General features: G+C 30.9%; 2 protein-coding genes across 2 annotated transcripts in view; both read left to right on the forward strand.

Moving 5' to 3' along the window:
* LOC136090487 (uncharacterized) overlaps positions 1 to 1370 on the forward strand; it is a 10463-nt gene extending 9093 nt beyond the window's left edge. The window contains exons 2-3 of the mRNA XM_065817187.1: positions 1 to 745; positions 859 to 1370. The exon at positions 1 to 745 is cut by the window's left edge and continues 700 nt beyond it. Coding sequence (XP_065673259.1) covers positions 1 to 745; positions 859 to 1370 — 1257 coding nt within the window. The remainder of the gene's footprint in view (positions 746 to 858) is intronic.
* Positions 1 to 16138, forward strand: part of LOC100209091 (protein FAM50A) — a 67060-nt gene that overhangs the window by 22954 nt on the left and 27968 nt on the right. The window contains exon 3 of the mRNA XM_065818299.1: positions 4520 to 4613. Within this exon, the coding sequence (XP_065674371.1) occupies positions 4520 to 4613 (94 nt within the window). The remainder of the gene's footprint in view (positions 1 to 4519; positions 4614 to 16138) is intronic.

Raw genomic sequence — 16138 nt, forward strand, 5'->3', positions numbered from 1 at the left:
GTACAAGCTCCTGTGCTAATAACAATGTTAGAAGAACTAACTAAACTGACATTTAGATGCAAAGCTGGGTTTGATGGTGCTACAGGGCAAAGCGTTTACAAGCAGGTTAGCCATAATGAAAACATTGAACGAAATCTAAAAAATGAAGAGTGCTTATTTATGACTTGCATAGTACCATTAGAACTCAGCGGATTTTATAATAATAAAAACGTAGTAGTGTGGAGAAACGAAAAGCCGTCATCAACTGCATATTGTAGACCCGTTAAATTTTCTTTTCAAAAGGAAACTAAGAATGTTGTGGAAGAAGAAAAAAAAACTATTGTTTCCGAAATTGAGAACTGTGATGTTATTAACATTACTTTTGCTGGGAAAGAATTAGCTGTAAAATGTTTTATTGAGCTGACCATGGTAGATGGTAAAATTCAAACAATTTTATCAACTATGACAAACTCGACACAGTGTTGTCCAGTTTGTGGTTTATCTCCAAAAAACATGAATAACTTGGAGAAAGTTATGAATTTAGACACCAATAATTTAGAGTTTAAATATGGTTTATCTAGTTTACACGCTTGGATAAACTTTTTTGAACTAATACTTCATGTTGGATATAAAAAGGAAACCGGAAAATGGCAGGCTAGAGCCGTAGCTGATAAATTAGCGGTAGAGCAAGTAAAGTGCCGAATTCAGACCGATTTTATGAACCAATTAGGATTGGTTGTGGATTTTCCGAAAAGTGGAGGTTCGGGTAAGTCAAATTTTGTATTATATAAAATATATATTATATATCCATATAATATAAGATAATATATAAGATATAATTTAATATAAAATATAAGATATAATTTTCTAATTTTTAAGGTACTAGTAAAGACGGAAATACTTCCCGCAGAGCTTTTGCCAACTATAAATTAACCGCCGAGATATTAAAAGTTGATGAAACTCTTATATATTATTTTTATATTATTTTAGTCACTTTGTCATCAGGATATGAAATAGATACTATAAAGTTTAAAGTTTTTTGCATAACCGCTCTAAAACTTTATATATCCAATTATTCATGGTACTATATGTCACAATCTGTCCACAAAATTTTGGTTCATTGTCATGCTATAATTGAAAGACAATTTCTACCAATAGGAATAATGTCTGAAGATGCCCTTGAGGCGCGAAATAAAGACTTCAAGAACTTTCGGGAACATTTTAGCAGAAAGACTTCAAGAAAAGATACAAACCAAGATTTGATTAATAGGCTTCTTGTATCCAGTGATCCCGTTATAACATCTCTTAGAAAACTAAAGTTAAATAACAATCAAAGTTTGCATAAATTTCCCAGTGAAGTTCTAGAGTTGTTGAAAGAATCAGCGCCGTAATTGAATGATTTGTAATATATAAATTAGTACAAGCTTTGTTTTCTTTTTCCTACAAGTAGCCTTTTTTCTATATAGTATAAAAAAACTTAAAATAGTGTTATTCAGAATTTGGGGGTAATAGATTTAAAAATTAAAAAATGTAATTCTTTAGACTAGAATTTTACTAATTATTACCATAATTAATCTATAGAATTTATATTTCATCATAAAACATAATTAAAACCTCATAAGCATTTTATGAGAACTCAAATATAAAAAATTACAAACCCGCGTTTTTTAAAGTTTTTTCTATTATTTTCAGTATATTCAATAATTTAACTAAAATTTATAGTAAAAGCGAATATTTTTTATTATAATGTGTTTATTTAGACATTTAAAGGACTTTGATAAAAAAAAAATTATCAAAATAATTTTGTCCACCATAAGTCTAATATCCGGCCCTCTGTGTTATGCTTTAAAACACACTAAAATTTAGTGTGTTTTATTATGTAAAATACTCGTATGAAAATCATAAGATTGGTAAGTAAAGCTTTAATATTTGTTTTAATTTAAAAACAAAAGAAATATAAGTAAGATATATAAATCTAAAAATTATTAAGATATCTATAAAAAATAAGATGCTCCTATAAAATAAAAAATTATTATTTTTACTTTTTACAAACTTTTTTTTTTTGCGATGTTTGAAAAAATAATACAAATAAATTTGTTTGTTAAAAAAATACTTCAATGTACTTTTTAAATAAAAGTAGAAAAGCACAGCTTTGTTACATTTTTCATTTGTCAAAGGTCTACCGTGATGTCAAATACTAAAAATTTTATAAATTAAACGTGCTTCAAATGAATTACTGAAGTCTGTAGATTGCGACGTATAATTTAAAGACTCAGATTTTTTGATTAAAATGGAGAAGGTGAGCTTCGACTAAAACGACAAGATTAGTTTTTCTCGGTATGCATTCATTATTTATTTTTAATCAAAAAAACTTGATTCAAACTTTTTTTTTTTAACATTATCTTTGTTATGAACACAACTTGTGTTGGGATCCCTTTAAATATAAATTTAAGAACTTTTACTTGATTGCTTTCATTCTTGTAATAATAATAAAAAAAACTTTTTCATTTCTAAACAATAAAAAATTTTTTTTGGTACAGGAAAACTAGCTTTTGGTACAGAAAACTAGCTTTTGGTACAGGAAAACTAGATTCAGAATTACCAACCAACAGAGACATTTTAAGATGTGGAATTCTATTAAGAGAGGGCTGCAAAAACAATTACCCTGTAAAAGAGATGGCCAAATATATACTTCCACCTTTATTACACCAATGGTCACCTAAATTAATTACTGAAAAAAAAACTTGTGATAAAATAGTGATTTTGTAGAAAAATGCTTCAGCAATAACTTCTCCAAGAAAAAAAGGACTTAAATAATAAACTTTCAAGAAAAGCTTGATAAACTTTTTTATATATATGCAAATGCCTAATTGTAAAATGTGCTGATTTTTATTTGTTCTGATGATTATGATAAAGAAGTTCATTATAAATACAAATGTATCAAAAAGTACAAAATACCATCTATTGATATATTAATTAATTATACATTAATATAATGATTTTTTATTTAAAAGATGTAAATTTTCCTCACATAGGTATGGGGTGTCAGCACGTGCGACGGCCGCAATTGTTACAGCAACACTTATTTATGAGGAATGATAACATCTGATGATAAAAAGTTAGTTATTGACCATAGTAAAGTTTTTAGAGCACAAGAAAAGCATTGAAAGAAAAACATTACTCTGTTTGTATGAAACCTGGAGGAAAATATTTATTTCACTTTACCAGGGTGTTAGCCAGAAATAAATTTTATACCGCGTTTTTGCTGTATTGGGAATTTTTATTGTTGTTGTTCTAGAAAATGTTGAGAATTTTCTAGAAAAGTTCCTAAAAAACTCAAAAAAACACTATAAAAAAAAGGTCATTGACTTTTGGGAATTTTAAGACTATTGGGAAGTCCGCGTTTTACGCGGCTTCATTGGGCTAGCTAACACCGTGTTTACTCCTGAGAAAGATTGTAAGAAAGCAGATTATAACAAATAGAATTGTTGAATGGTTAACTGGGCCTGTTTCACATTCAAGATGGTTAACTACTGCTAACAGAATATGTAGATTATGGATCTCTAAATATGAAATTCAAGGTAAAGATATAGAAAATTCAAGGTCTATCACCAAGTATATTGTGGGTATTTATTTTCCTTGTTGGTTTAAGATCAAAGTTGAACATTCTTGGATTGAAGGTCCTAAACAAGTACTTTACCAGCTGCAGCGACTCAAATTTCAAAAAGAAGATGTCATTAAAATAGTATAACATTCCATTCAAAGATAAGCTAGGTTTTGTTTCAGTGAGTTTATACTACAAATATTGTTGTGTTCTAAATCTGAAGAGGATTGAAGTATAGCTATTAATAAGAAGACTTTATAATCTTTATTATTTTGCATTTTTGTTTTTGTTTTGTTTTTCAAACAGTTCAAAAAATATTTTTAATTAACAACAGGAAATAATAATAAAGTATATAAAAAACGACCATTGATTTAACCCTCAAGAGAAACTAAAGCCATTAATAAAATAAAAGATATAGCTGATATCATATTTGCATAATATGCCTCAGCGAAGTGAATTAAAAGTAGCTTATCATAAACAACAAAAATATTTTAGGTGCTTTTTCAAAATATTTCAATCCAGATGTTACAAAATTTTAGTATTTTTAAAATGCATCCTGGTTGTATATAGATACTCAGATTTTTAACCAATCAACCTTGACCAGCAAAAATTCATTTTTGGAGGTCAAAACAGCAAATTGGATCATTTTGGACAGTGTTTGACCACCTGTTATTATGGGCGGTGGTTGACTAACTGTTATTTTGGATGGTGGTTGACCGTCTGTTATTTTGGATGGTGGTTAACCACCTGTTATTTTGAATGGTGGTTGACCACCTGTTATTTTGTATGCTGAGTTATATTAAAATAGTCTAATCAAAAAACATTAATCGCTAAATTAAGAAAAGTTTTTTCTTTTTTGAGGTCAGAATAGTTTTAGTAAGTTTTAACTGGTTTTTGGCAATTATTTTGTTGGGTTAAAGATAGCATTGTTTTTAGGACTTGTGACATTGGATCAGATGAAAGCAAAGCGAGAAAGTGTTGTACAAGAGCATGAAAAAAGAATTGCAAGTGAAAAACAAGCTAAAGAGATGTAAACCTTTTATGTTACCTTTTTAAATATTTTTTGTGTTATTAAAACAGTCTGTGAAATTTAATTTTTTTGTATGATAGCATTCTGATAGTTTATATTTAATTGATGACAAAACTTTTATTAAACTAAACTTTAGAAAAATACCTGGTTATAAATTTTATGTTTGTTTAATATGGAGGTGTTAGTAAAAATTATAAATATACAAAGCAAGATACATTAGCAAGAAATTTAGACGACAACTAATTTGTAATTTAAAAAATAATGAATGTTGATTTCTACAAGATAGAATGCCTCAAAAGGCCATAAAATAATTTTGAAAATTATTTTATAATAACAATAATTAAAATTGTTATTATAAATTAATTTTCAAAATTATTTTATAATAACAATTGTTATAATAATTTGTGTTGCTAAAGTGGTTTTATTACTTAAAAAAAAAAGTAAATCATTCTATAGAAATGTATTAGTAAAGTTAGTGATTTTTATATTTAGTTTTTAGTATATTTATCAATAGATTATATAGTATTATGGTTAAGTGGAATGATGTGTGGTTGGAAAAATTAGACAAAAATCTAGTGAAAATCCAATTGTGGGCTGAAAAAAGAAACTCTGAATATGCTATCTGTAAACTATGTAAAAGTGATTTAAAATTCAGTTCAATTGGTTTCCAAGCACTATATCAGCATTCTTCAAAGCCTAAACATAAGTCAGTTTCTGATCTAAGATTTTCAAAAACTGCTCATCATTTATACGTAGATTCTAACAAAAACTCTATTGGGGGAGAAAAAGTTGTACAATTGGAGTTCTCTATAAATGATAAAATTTCTGCTGCAGAAGCCATGTGGCTTTTTAAAGTGGCAGAGAATGATCTTACATTAAGACATTGTGATAACACACCATTATTGTTTCAAAGAATTTTTCCAGATAGTAAAATAAGTCAAGGTTTTAGTATGAGTCGGCAAAAAGCTTCATATATTTAGCAAGATGGCCTTGGGCCATTGTTGGAGAAATGTTTATGTAATAGTATCACGTTAAGTCAAGGTGCATTTACTTTAATGTTTGATGAGACAACTACTTCACAGCAAAGAAAACAAGTGGATCTTTTATGTCGTTTTTGGTCAGAAGATGAAAATCAAGTTGTTACAAAATATTTAACATCGCTGTTCTTTGGCAGAGCAACAGCAGAAGATGTCAAAATAATGCTAGCAGATTTACATCGTAATGAAAGATTTGATTTACCATGGGATTGTCTTTTTAATATTTCAGCAGATGGTCCTAATATTAACAAAGCCATTTGGAGATTGTTAAATGCTGATCTTCATAGCAATGGTTTTAATGGCTTGTTACCATTTGTAAGTTGCACTTTGCACACAGTGCATAATGCTTTCCGAAAAGCCATTATTGTTGTCGGTGAGGATGCTGAGCAGCTAGCATTTGATTTACATGCCTGGTTCAAGGTAATATTTTTTTGTAATAGTAATTTTATACAGTAGAATCTCGTTCATTCAGACCCTGGATAAGCTGGGCTTTTACTAAGTTGGACAGATTTTTAATTCCCCTTGAACTTTCTATACATACAAAAAGCTTTGCTTAACTCAGACAAGTCGGCCTATTTATCTATTCCCCATGGAATCCAACTTATTGGGATTATACTGTAGTTAATACTTAAAGTGAATTTTTTATTTTACCTATGAAGTTATTTTTCTTACATTATTATTATTTTTAATTCTAATAGTCTATTGATATTATTGATATTAGTATTATAAATAAAGTGTAGTGTCTTTATATAAATTTTTTTTTCTTCTGTTGTAGAATGCCCCCAGCAAAATAGAAGATTTTAAAAAAATTATCTGATTGCATTTTTATTGAAGATGAAACTTTGTTTCTTCGTTTTGTCAATACTAGATGGCTTACTCTTTCTTCTACACTTATAAAGGTTCTATTAAGGTGGGAAGATACTAAGAAATATTTTTTGGAATATGTTCCAAAACAAAAGGAATATAAAAAGACTCTGACAAACAACAAGCGTTGTATTTTGATTCAAATAAGTCTTAAGGAAACTGAAATCGTAATTAAATAAAGTTAGATTTATTATTATTATTTTTTGAATTATTACATATAATAGAGAATTGATTATTTCAGGAGTTACTTGTGTCCATCAAATTTCTTATTGGTTTAGCTCCCTTGTTTGAGAAATACTTGACCATATTTCAAGATGAAGGACCACTTGTTCACATTTTATTTTATAAAATGAAAGATCTTATAATATCTTTGATGAAGCGTTTCCTTCAACCGACTGCTGTTAATGGAAAGCTTACCAAAGATCTTTTAAAAATTGATTCTTCTGATTCAACTATCTACCTTGATTTGAATAAAATGGATTTTGGTGAGGAAGCTAAAAACCAGGTAAATTATAGGTGCACATTTGCATAGATTTACCAGGTAAATACCTGGTAAATTTAGCTGCTAAATACGTATAAGTAAGTGTACTAGGCAATATAAACTATTTTGTTTATTGTATTAATCATTAGATATTTTATTATTAAAAAAAGTTTTTTATTCATTTTCATTAATGTTGATTTTCAATAATAAATATGTTTTAGGTGAACAATATATCATGTGAAAAAAAAAGATGTCTGCTTACAGCAAATGAGAGATGGATATATATCTGTTGTAAAACACTTGCACAAAAAACTTCCACTTGATTCCCAGGTATTAAAAGATACGATTTGTTTGGGTGCTCAAATGAGATCAGAACCTTGGACTGTTAATGCAATTGGGAAATGATGACGGAAAGAAAGGTGAATATTTAAATGACTTTATATTAAATAACTGTATAGTTATTTAAATACTTAAAATAATAAAGGTTTTTTTCTGATTTGTAAATTAAACTAATAATAAGTAAATTTTAAATTTTTTTAAATAATATAAGTATTTATATTGTCAACATATATATTTATATTGTCTGCTATATAATTAAAATAGCAAAGTATGTTGACAATATAAATACTTATATTATTTAAATTTTTCAAACTTTACTTATTTTTATTTTAATTTACAAATCAGAAATTGTTGTTTGTAAATTATTAGCATACTCTGCTTCTTTAAGTTTAAATGAATTAAATTTTCCTTTAATTGTAAATGTAAACACTTTTCCATAATAATTTTATCTTTATTTTTGTACAGGTATCATTTGTGAAAGATGAGTGGAAATTATACCAAGCAGCTAATATATCAAAAGACTGGTATATAGATTCTGATACGAAAAAATTAAAAAAAGTAGACCATTATTGGGCTAAAGTTTTTGAAAGTAACAATGAATATGGAAAAACTAAGTATGGGTATCTCAGCAAAGTTGTTAAGAGCTGTTTAACAATTCAGAATGGAAATGCCAGTGCTGAGCGAAGTTTATCAGATAACAAAAATACATTGACATCTGAGAGAGTAAATCTAAATGATGAAACATTAATGGCTTTGAGAGTATCAAAAGAGTATGCAAGAAGTTGTAGAGGAGCATATAATGTTGATGCACTCTCTAAAGACGTTGTTCAAGCTGTTCAAAATGCTCATAAAATATATAAAAAAAGAAAAGCTGAAGAAGACGAAGAAAAAAGAAAAAATTATATTCATGAGCAAGAACTAATTAATAAAGAAAAAGAACTGAAAGAAATGCTTGAAAAAGTTGAAAATCACAATAAAAATTTAGATCAACAGGAAAAAAATCTAGAGAATGATAAAAAAAATGCAGATCTTGAGTTTCGGCTTGCTCAGAGAATGCTTGATGAAGCAGCAAAATCTATGCAAAGTGCCATAAATAAGGAAGACATGATGGGTATAAAAATTGCCCATGAAATGGTAAACTGTGCAAAAAGAAGTTTTGAAAAGGCTACAACACATAGAAATGAACAGAAAAAGTTGAGAGAAAATATTGGTTTAAAACGTAAAAGTGAAATGGATAGATTGATTAAGCGTTGCAAAAAATTAAAGTAGTCTTTAAATAGTTTTTGTAATAGGTGTATGCATATGAAACCGCTGTTTTTTCTTTGAATTAGAACGTTTGTTTTGGAGATGTTTTATTTATATTTCTTTGAATGTAATTTCCATTATTTTCTACTACTTTTTGCCAATTTTTTGGTAACTTATGAATTCCATCCCAATAGAATTTCTCAGGTTTAGAAGCTATCCAATCATCGAGCCATTTTTTGACCTCTTCATAATTCGAGAAGTGCTGATCTGCCAAGCCATGTGACATTGATCGGAATAAATAGTAATCTGATGGAGCAAGGTCTGGTGAATACGGCGGGTGGCATAAGACTTCCCATCCGATAGTTTTCAACGCTGTTTGAACAACTTTACAAACATGAGGACGAGCATTGTCATGTTGAAGAATTATTTTATCGTGTCTCTCAGCATATTCGGGTCGTTTTTCTTCTAATGCTTTTCTTAAACGGAATAATTGGAGTCTGTAAAGTGGCCCATCAATTGTTTCTTTAGGTTTTAGCAACTCATAGTATACCACACCAATCTGATCCCACCAAATAGACAGCAAAGCCTTATTTCCATGAATATTCCTCTTTGGTGTTGATTTTACAGGTGCGCCTGGGTCAACATAATGTGTTGTGCGGACTGGATTGTCAAAATAAATCCATTTTTCATCTCCAGTCACTATTCGATGCAAAAAAGACTTTCTTTCAAAACGATTCAATAACATTTCGCATGTCACTAAACGCCTTTCAATATCACGTTCTTTCAATTCATGTGGAACCCATTTTCCTTCCTTTCTTATTTTACCGAGAGCTTGTAAACGTCTTGAAATTGTTGCCTGATCAACATTCAACTCTTCTGCTAATTGTTCTTGGGATTGAGCATCGTCTTCGTCCAATAAACTTTGCAATTCTGAATCTTCAAATTTTTTTGGAGGTTTACCACGTTCCTTGTTGTCAAGATCGAAATCGCCACTTTTAAATCTTCTAAACCAATCTCTGCAAGTTGTTTCAGATAAAGCATGGTCAGAATAAGCTTCTACAAGCAAACGATGACTTTCTGCAGCAGTTTTCTTTAAAATAAAATAGTGAAGTAATACTTCCCGCAAATGCGTATTTGAAGGCACAAAGTTGTTCATTTTGAAAGATGTATAAAATTATCTAGATATGAATAAAATCAAATTAAAAACTATGATATTTAAAGCAAATTGAACGTAGTTTCACACACATAATCATCCATACATTAATTTTGTCTTAAAAAGAAAATTAACTTGTCTTATTTTAAACAGCGGTTTCATATGCATACACCTATTAAATATAATAGAGCTTGTTGTATAATTAGTTAACAAAATTTTATTATTTATCTTACTTTACTTTAGACTTTAGAAAAATGTTTTAAAATTTTTTTTTGTTTTTAAAAGAAATTATTGATGACGGCCGATTTTGTTTGTTATTTTCTAAATAAACTTATTGAACTTTTCATTTTTCTAATAAAATTAGTCATTTTTTGTCATTTTTATCCTCAAAATACCGTCATTTTTTGTCATTTTTTTCAAAAGTTGCTGCTTGACAGCCTGACTAAGTTGTCCACGGATCTGATCTATAAAGTAATTTTGGGCTAATTGTAAGTATAAATCAAATAAGATACAAGATAAAGTCAGCTCCAAATCTGAGTTGCTCAAAAAATAGAGAACAATATTTGATAAAAGTTCCCGATAGCAATGAGCAAAACCTGATAAAGTAGTTTAAAATATGATTCTCACATGAATCCATATAAAGTACCAACTGGTTTCTTAAAAATAAATAATAAAAAAAAGGTCCTTAAAAACTAAAATTCACCTAACTGAATTGTGTCAAATACAAGAGTAGCTGACTAAGTTTGTCAAAAAACTGGCTATAACTTGAAAATCACTTTCTTTGTGGGGGTAGAATACCCCCTTTCCCCGCACACATACACACACGCACCCACCCTTAAAATCGTCTTTGTATGCAATCTTTACACATAAAAAGTCTTTCTTTCATAAAAACGCCCGACAAAGATAATACACAATAAAACTTGTTAAAAAAGATTTGTATTTTACTTCGTAGTTGAGAGAAGTAAAAGAAATAATTTTATTTTTTTGTTTTCTGTCAACCGTTTTCTTGCTTTATAACTCTACTCTTTTTTTTAAGTAACTCCCAACTTAATAGTGGGAGTGAATCAGAATTATATATAGATATAAAAAGGCAAATAGCAAAAAAAATTATAATATAAACACTAGAAATCACAACAATCTTCCCATCTATTTTAGTCATCTATTAAAAGTCAACAATCTAGTTTCATCATTTTAATATAAATTTATCATATTTTACGGGAACTTTGTAAGTTCTAGTAGAACATTGCAAAATGTCAGTAGATTTATTGGGTTATTTACTCAAACTTTTATTTCAGATTTAATTTCAGGTGATGGATTGTTATTTACATCAATTACTTCTGCAGTTACATCTTTGTTAGATTCCTTAATATTATTCTCATTGATAATATAAGACTTATTTTGTGGGGCAAAATATAGTGCAAGATCTTAAAGTGAAACAGTCAACTTTAGTCCATACGGGTAAAAATGCCCTTTTGACATTCACCGATTCAATTACTTGTTGCAATTTCTTTCTGTGTAAAGTAAGATTTTAATTCATTAGACATAAATGAGGAGTCTCTGTCAGAATGAATATAGGTTGGGAAACCAAAACAGAGAATATTTGATCTAAACATTTCTTAATCATTGTTGAACTAATATCTGAACATCGGATAGCGATTGGGTATCGGGAATATTCATCAATACTTGTAAATGAATATTTATTTTTAGAATTAGATCGTCCTTTAAAGTCTTTACTGAGATGATCCATTGAACATATAGATTTGATTAATTCAATGACATTTGCAGATTGATAAGACTTTAATTCTGAACAAATATGGAAGTTGGAACAAACTTTCTTGACCTCCTCTGTAGGAAAAGGTAAGTTTTTAGATTTAACAAAATGAAGCATACGAGTGACTCCTGGATGACATAGATAGTTATGTATATCGCTTAGGTTTGTTTGAGGTTGAGTTGTGGCACAAAAACCTTGTGTAAGTGCATCAGGAACAATATTATCGCTTCCAGGACAATACGATATAGTTTAATTAAATGCTGCTAATTCCATCCTCCGGCTCTGAATTTTATAATTTTTAATCTTTGTTTTCTTTCAATTATCAAACATGAAAGCTACAGAATGCTGATCAGTGATAAACTAGAATTGATTTTTAAACAATAAGTGTCGCCATTTTCAAATAGCTTCAATATTAGCCACAGCTTCTTTTTTTACTGCTGGGTAATTAATTTTACTTCTGTTTAATTTCCGAGACATGAAAACAACTGGACAATCATTTTGATTTAAGATAGCTGATACTGCTACCTCTAATGCATCACATTGACCAGCAAAAGGTACGCTTTCATTGATAGAACTCAAAATGGCAGTGTGAAGTTCTTGTTTAAGTAATTGAAATGCTTCACTATTGATTAGAAACGATTTAACATTAATTAAAGGTCGAACTTTATTAGCAAAAGAAGGGATTCATTTTATGTAATAAGATAACATACCCAACATTTGCCAGAGTGATAAAATATCAAAGGAATGAGGTAGTATATCTAAAGGAGGTAGTCATTCAGCATCGGGTTTTATATTGTTATGACCTACGCAATAAACATGATTATTTATCAAAGAAACTGAAATAACAGAATTTGATCAATTTAGCGTTAGGCCCCAACGTTTTAAGGCATCTCGTAACCGTAAGCAATTTTCATTGTGATGCCTGATCATAACCACAAATGGTTATATTATCTAGGTATGGAAAAGTGTTATGTAATTTTTCTTCTTCAATAAATTTCTCCATACATTTTTGGAACATTAACACACCATTAGTTACTCAAATTGGAACTATTTACCATTAGCCTCAAATGCTGTATACTTTTTATCTGAATCTTTTATTGGAATTTGATAGTAAGCACTTTTCTAGTCAAAAGTAAAAAACACTTTGTATTTTGCAAGTTCATTTATCATATCATCGATTCTGGGAAGAGGATATGCGTCTAATTCAGTATAGTTGTTAACTGTTTGAGAGTGATCAATGCATAGTCTTTTTTTGTTTGATTTTGTCAGATCCCTTACTACCACTACTTAGGCTCTCCATGGGGAGAAGGGTCAATTATACCATTCGATAGTAACTGTGGAATTTCACTTTCGATAAAGTTTTGATCATCTTTGTTAAGTCTTCTTGATTTAGTTGCTATAGGCTGAGGTGAAGGGGTATTGTTCAGCTGAAGATTAAGGGGTAAACAATATTGTTCAGCTGAAGATTAAGGGGTAAACAGATTCTATCTGTTGACCAGCCTCGCACCCCTTCTTCATCTATTAGGCTGGCACAGATGTATTTTTAATACATTGTTTCCAGTTTAGGATGTTGAATGCTGGATCTTCTTGACTCAATGCATGGGTTTTGCTTGTGTCTCTGTTTTTATGACTAGGCAACTCATTCTATTATCTCCTAATGAGGGTACAGCTTTAAAACTCAGTTTTATGGTTCTGAGGCTGGCTGGTAGTCAGGTTTCCCAAACTCTGTGGTAGCTCTCAGAGAGGCTGATTCCATCAACAGCTGAAAAATATCAAAGTATTAACAGTGCCATGTTGCACATGGATGGTGTCCCTATTTGTACTTTTGGTGTGCATTGCAGAGGCCACATTTAGAGCCCTTTGTCACGGCTTAGGGTTTATTAATAGTTATGAGGCAATTGCTTGGGCTATAAAACAGTGCTCTGAGTAATATCTATGCTTTGAGTCAAGTTCTTCAATAAATTTAACAATGAATAAAGTACCAAAAACTCTAAAACACAAAAAAACATCATCACCACCAAGTTCTCTAAACCTATCATTCACTAATATTCGTCGTTTTTGAAGTAACTTTTCTTCTGTTGAGTCTTATCTCTTGCAAAGTTCACCAGACCTACTTGCTCTTTGTGAGACTAATTTGAGTTCAGCTGTCTCATCTTGCGATCTTAGTGTTTATGGTTATCTTCCTTCAATTTGTAAAGACTCCAATAGTCACATACTTGGCCTGGGCATTTACATTTGTAAGAATTCACCTATTTGTCGTGAAACTAGGTTTGAATCCACAGACTATTCTTTCATGTGCTTTCGTTTAGCACCGCTTCACTCTATTGCCTTTCTCTTTGTTCTATACCGCTCTCGTTCATCTCAAGACTGCACTCTTTTTGATGTTATTCCTGATCATATTGACCAAGCCTTCTCTCTTTATCCATCAGCTATAATAGTTGTTGTCGGTGACTTCAATGCTCACCACTCTAAATGGCTTGGCTCTAGTGTCAGTGACTCTGCAGGCATTAAAGCCCACAACTTTTGCCTTTCTCAATCCCTAACTCAAATAGTCAACTTTCCAACTCGCTTTCCAGACAATCCGAATCATTTACGTTCTCTACTCAACTTATGTCTTGTTTCTGATCCTAGTCAGTACTCAGTTTCTCCACATTCACCCTTAGGCGCTTCTGATCACAGTTTGATCTCTCTAAAACTAATATCTCATTCTTCTTCATCACCTGAATCCCCCTATTATCGAACCTCTTACAACTACAGTAAATCTGACTGGGATTCTTTCCGTGATTTTCTTCGTGATGGCCCTTGGGTAGAAATCTTTTGTCTTCCTGTCGACAAATGTGCTTCTTCCATAACTTTGTGGATTCAGGCTGGCGTGGAATCTTTTGTTCCCTCTCGAAGATTCCAAGTCAAGCCTCACTCTCCTCCATGGTTTTCCTCACACTGTGCTGCTGCAATTGCCAATCGAAACCGTTACTTCCATATTTATCAGCAAAACAATTCTCCAGAAAACATACATCTGTTTATTACTGCCAGAAACAATTGTAAAAAAGTTTTGTCTAACGCCAAAACACGCTATTCTCAGGTCATGAAATCTCGTATCTCATCTCAAAAATTAGGCTCTTGTGACTTCTGGAGAATCTTTAATAATATCAATAATAAGGGCAAATCTTTAATTCCGCCTCTCTTGTATGGTTCAGACTTTGTCACCTCACCTAAAGACAAAGCTGAATTGTTTGCTAAAAACTTTTCATCAATATCATCTCTTGATTCCACTAGTTATGTTCTACCTGTTATTGCCAACAAACAGGTTGATCCATTGCTTGACATTTATATCACTCCAACTTCTGTATCTAAAGTGATTTCCTGTCTAGATACTTCTACAGCTTGTGGCCCGGACAACATACCTGTTATTGTCTTGCAGAAGTGTTCTCCGGAGCTATCGTCTATTCTCTCAAAACTATTCAACAAGTGCTTATCAGAATCTTGTTTTCCAGCCTGCTGGAAAGCGGCATCTGTTATCCCCATCTTCAAAAATTCTGGAGAGCGATCTGATTCGTCTAACTACCATCCCATTAGTCTTCTTCCTATCATAAGCAAAGTTTTTGAATCTTTAATCAACAAACACTTAATTCCTCATCTAGAATCTAATAACTTACTTTCTGACCATCAATATGGATTTCGATCTTCTCGTTCTACAGCTGATATGCTAACAGTAATACATGATAGGTTTTATCATGCATTAGATAAAGGTGGAGAGGTTAAGGCCATTGCTCTTGATATTTCAAAAGCTTTTGATTAAGTTTGGCATGCTGGTCTTCTCCATAAGCTTTCTTCTTATGGTGTATCCGGCAACATCTTTAAGATTATTGAATCCTTCCTTTCCAATCCTAGTATAAAATTTGTCCTTGATGGACAGCACTCTTCTTCTTATTCTGTAACTTCAGGGGTTCCTCAAGGTTCTATCCTTGGCCCTATATTCTATTTAACTTACATTAACGACCTTCCAGATATTCTCACATCTAAGGTGACATTGTTTGCTGATGATACTACCATTTATTCTTGTCGTGACAAGAAACCAACACCCTCTGATTACTTGGAGGGGGAATTTGAGCTTGAAAAGGATATCACTTCTGCTACAGCATGGGGCTCACAGTGGCTGGTGAACTTTAATTCAGATAAAACTCAATTTTTTCAGCCAATCGTTATCGCAATAAGTTAGATCTTTCTATATTTATGAACAGTGATGTACTCAATGAGTCATCCACTCTTCATCTTCTAGGGTTAACTCTTACTTCCAATCTTTCTTGGAAAACATATATCAAATCAGTTGCAAAATTAGCTCCTGCTAAGGTTGCATCTCTTTATCGAGCTAGTCACTTTCTTACTTTGGATTCTATTCTCTATCTCTATAAATCTCAAATCCGGCCTTGTATGGAATACTGTTGCCATATCTGGGGCGGTTCTTCTAATGATGCCCTTTCTTTTTTAGACAAGGTGCAAAAATGCATTGTAAACATAGTTGGACCTGCTCTTGCAGCCAACCTCCAACCATTATCACATCATCGTAATGTTGCTTCTCTTTCTCTTTTCTACAAATACTATAATGGACACTGCTCTAAAGAGCTAGCATCTCTT

The sequence above is a fragment of the Hydra vulgaris genome, chromosome 14 (genome assembly GCF_038396675.1).
Source record: "Hydra vulgaris chromosome 14, alternate assembly HydraT2T_AEP".
NCBI classification, from domain to species: Eukaryota; Metazoa; Cnidaria; class Hydrozoa; order Anthoathecata; family Hydridae; genus Hydra; species Hydra vulgaris.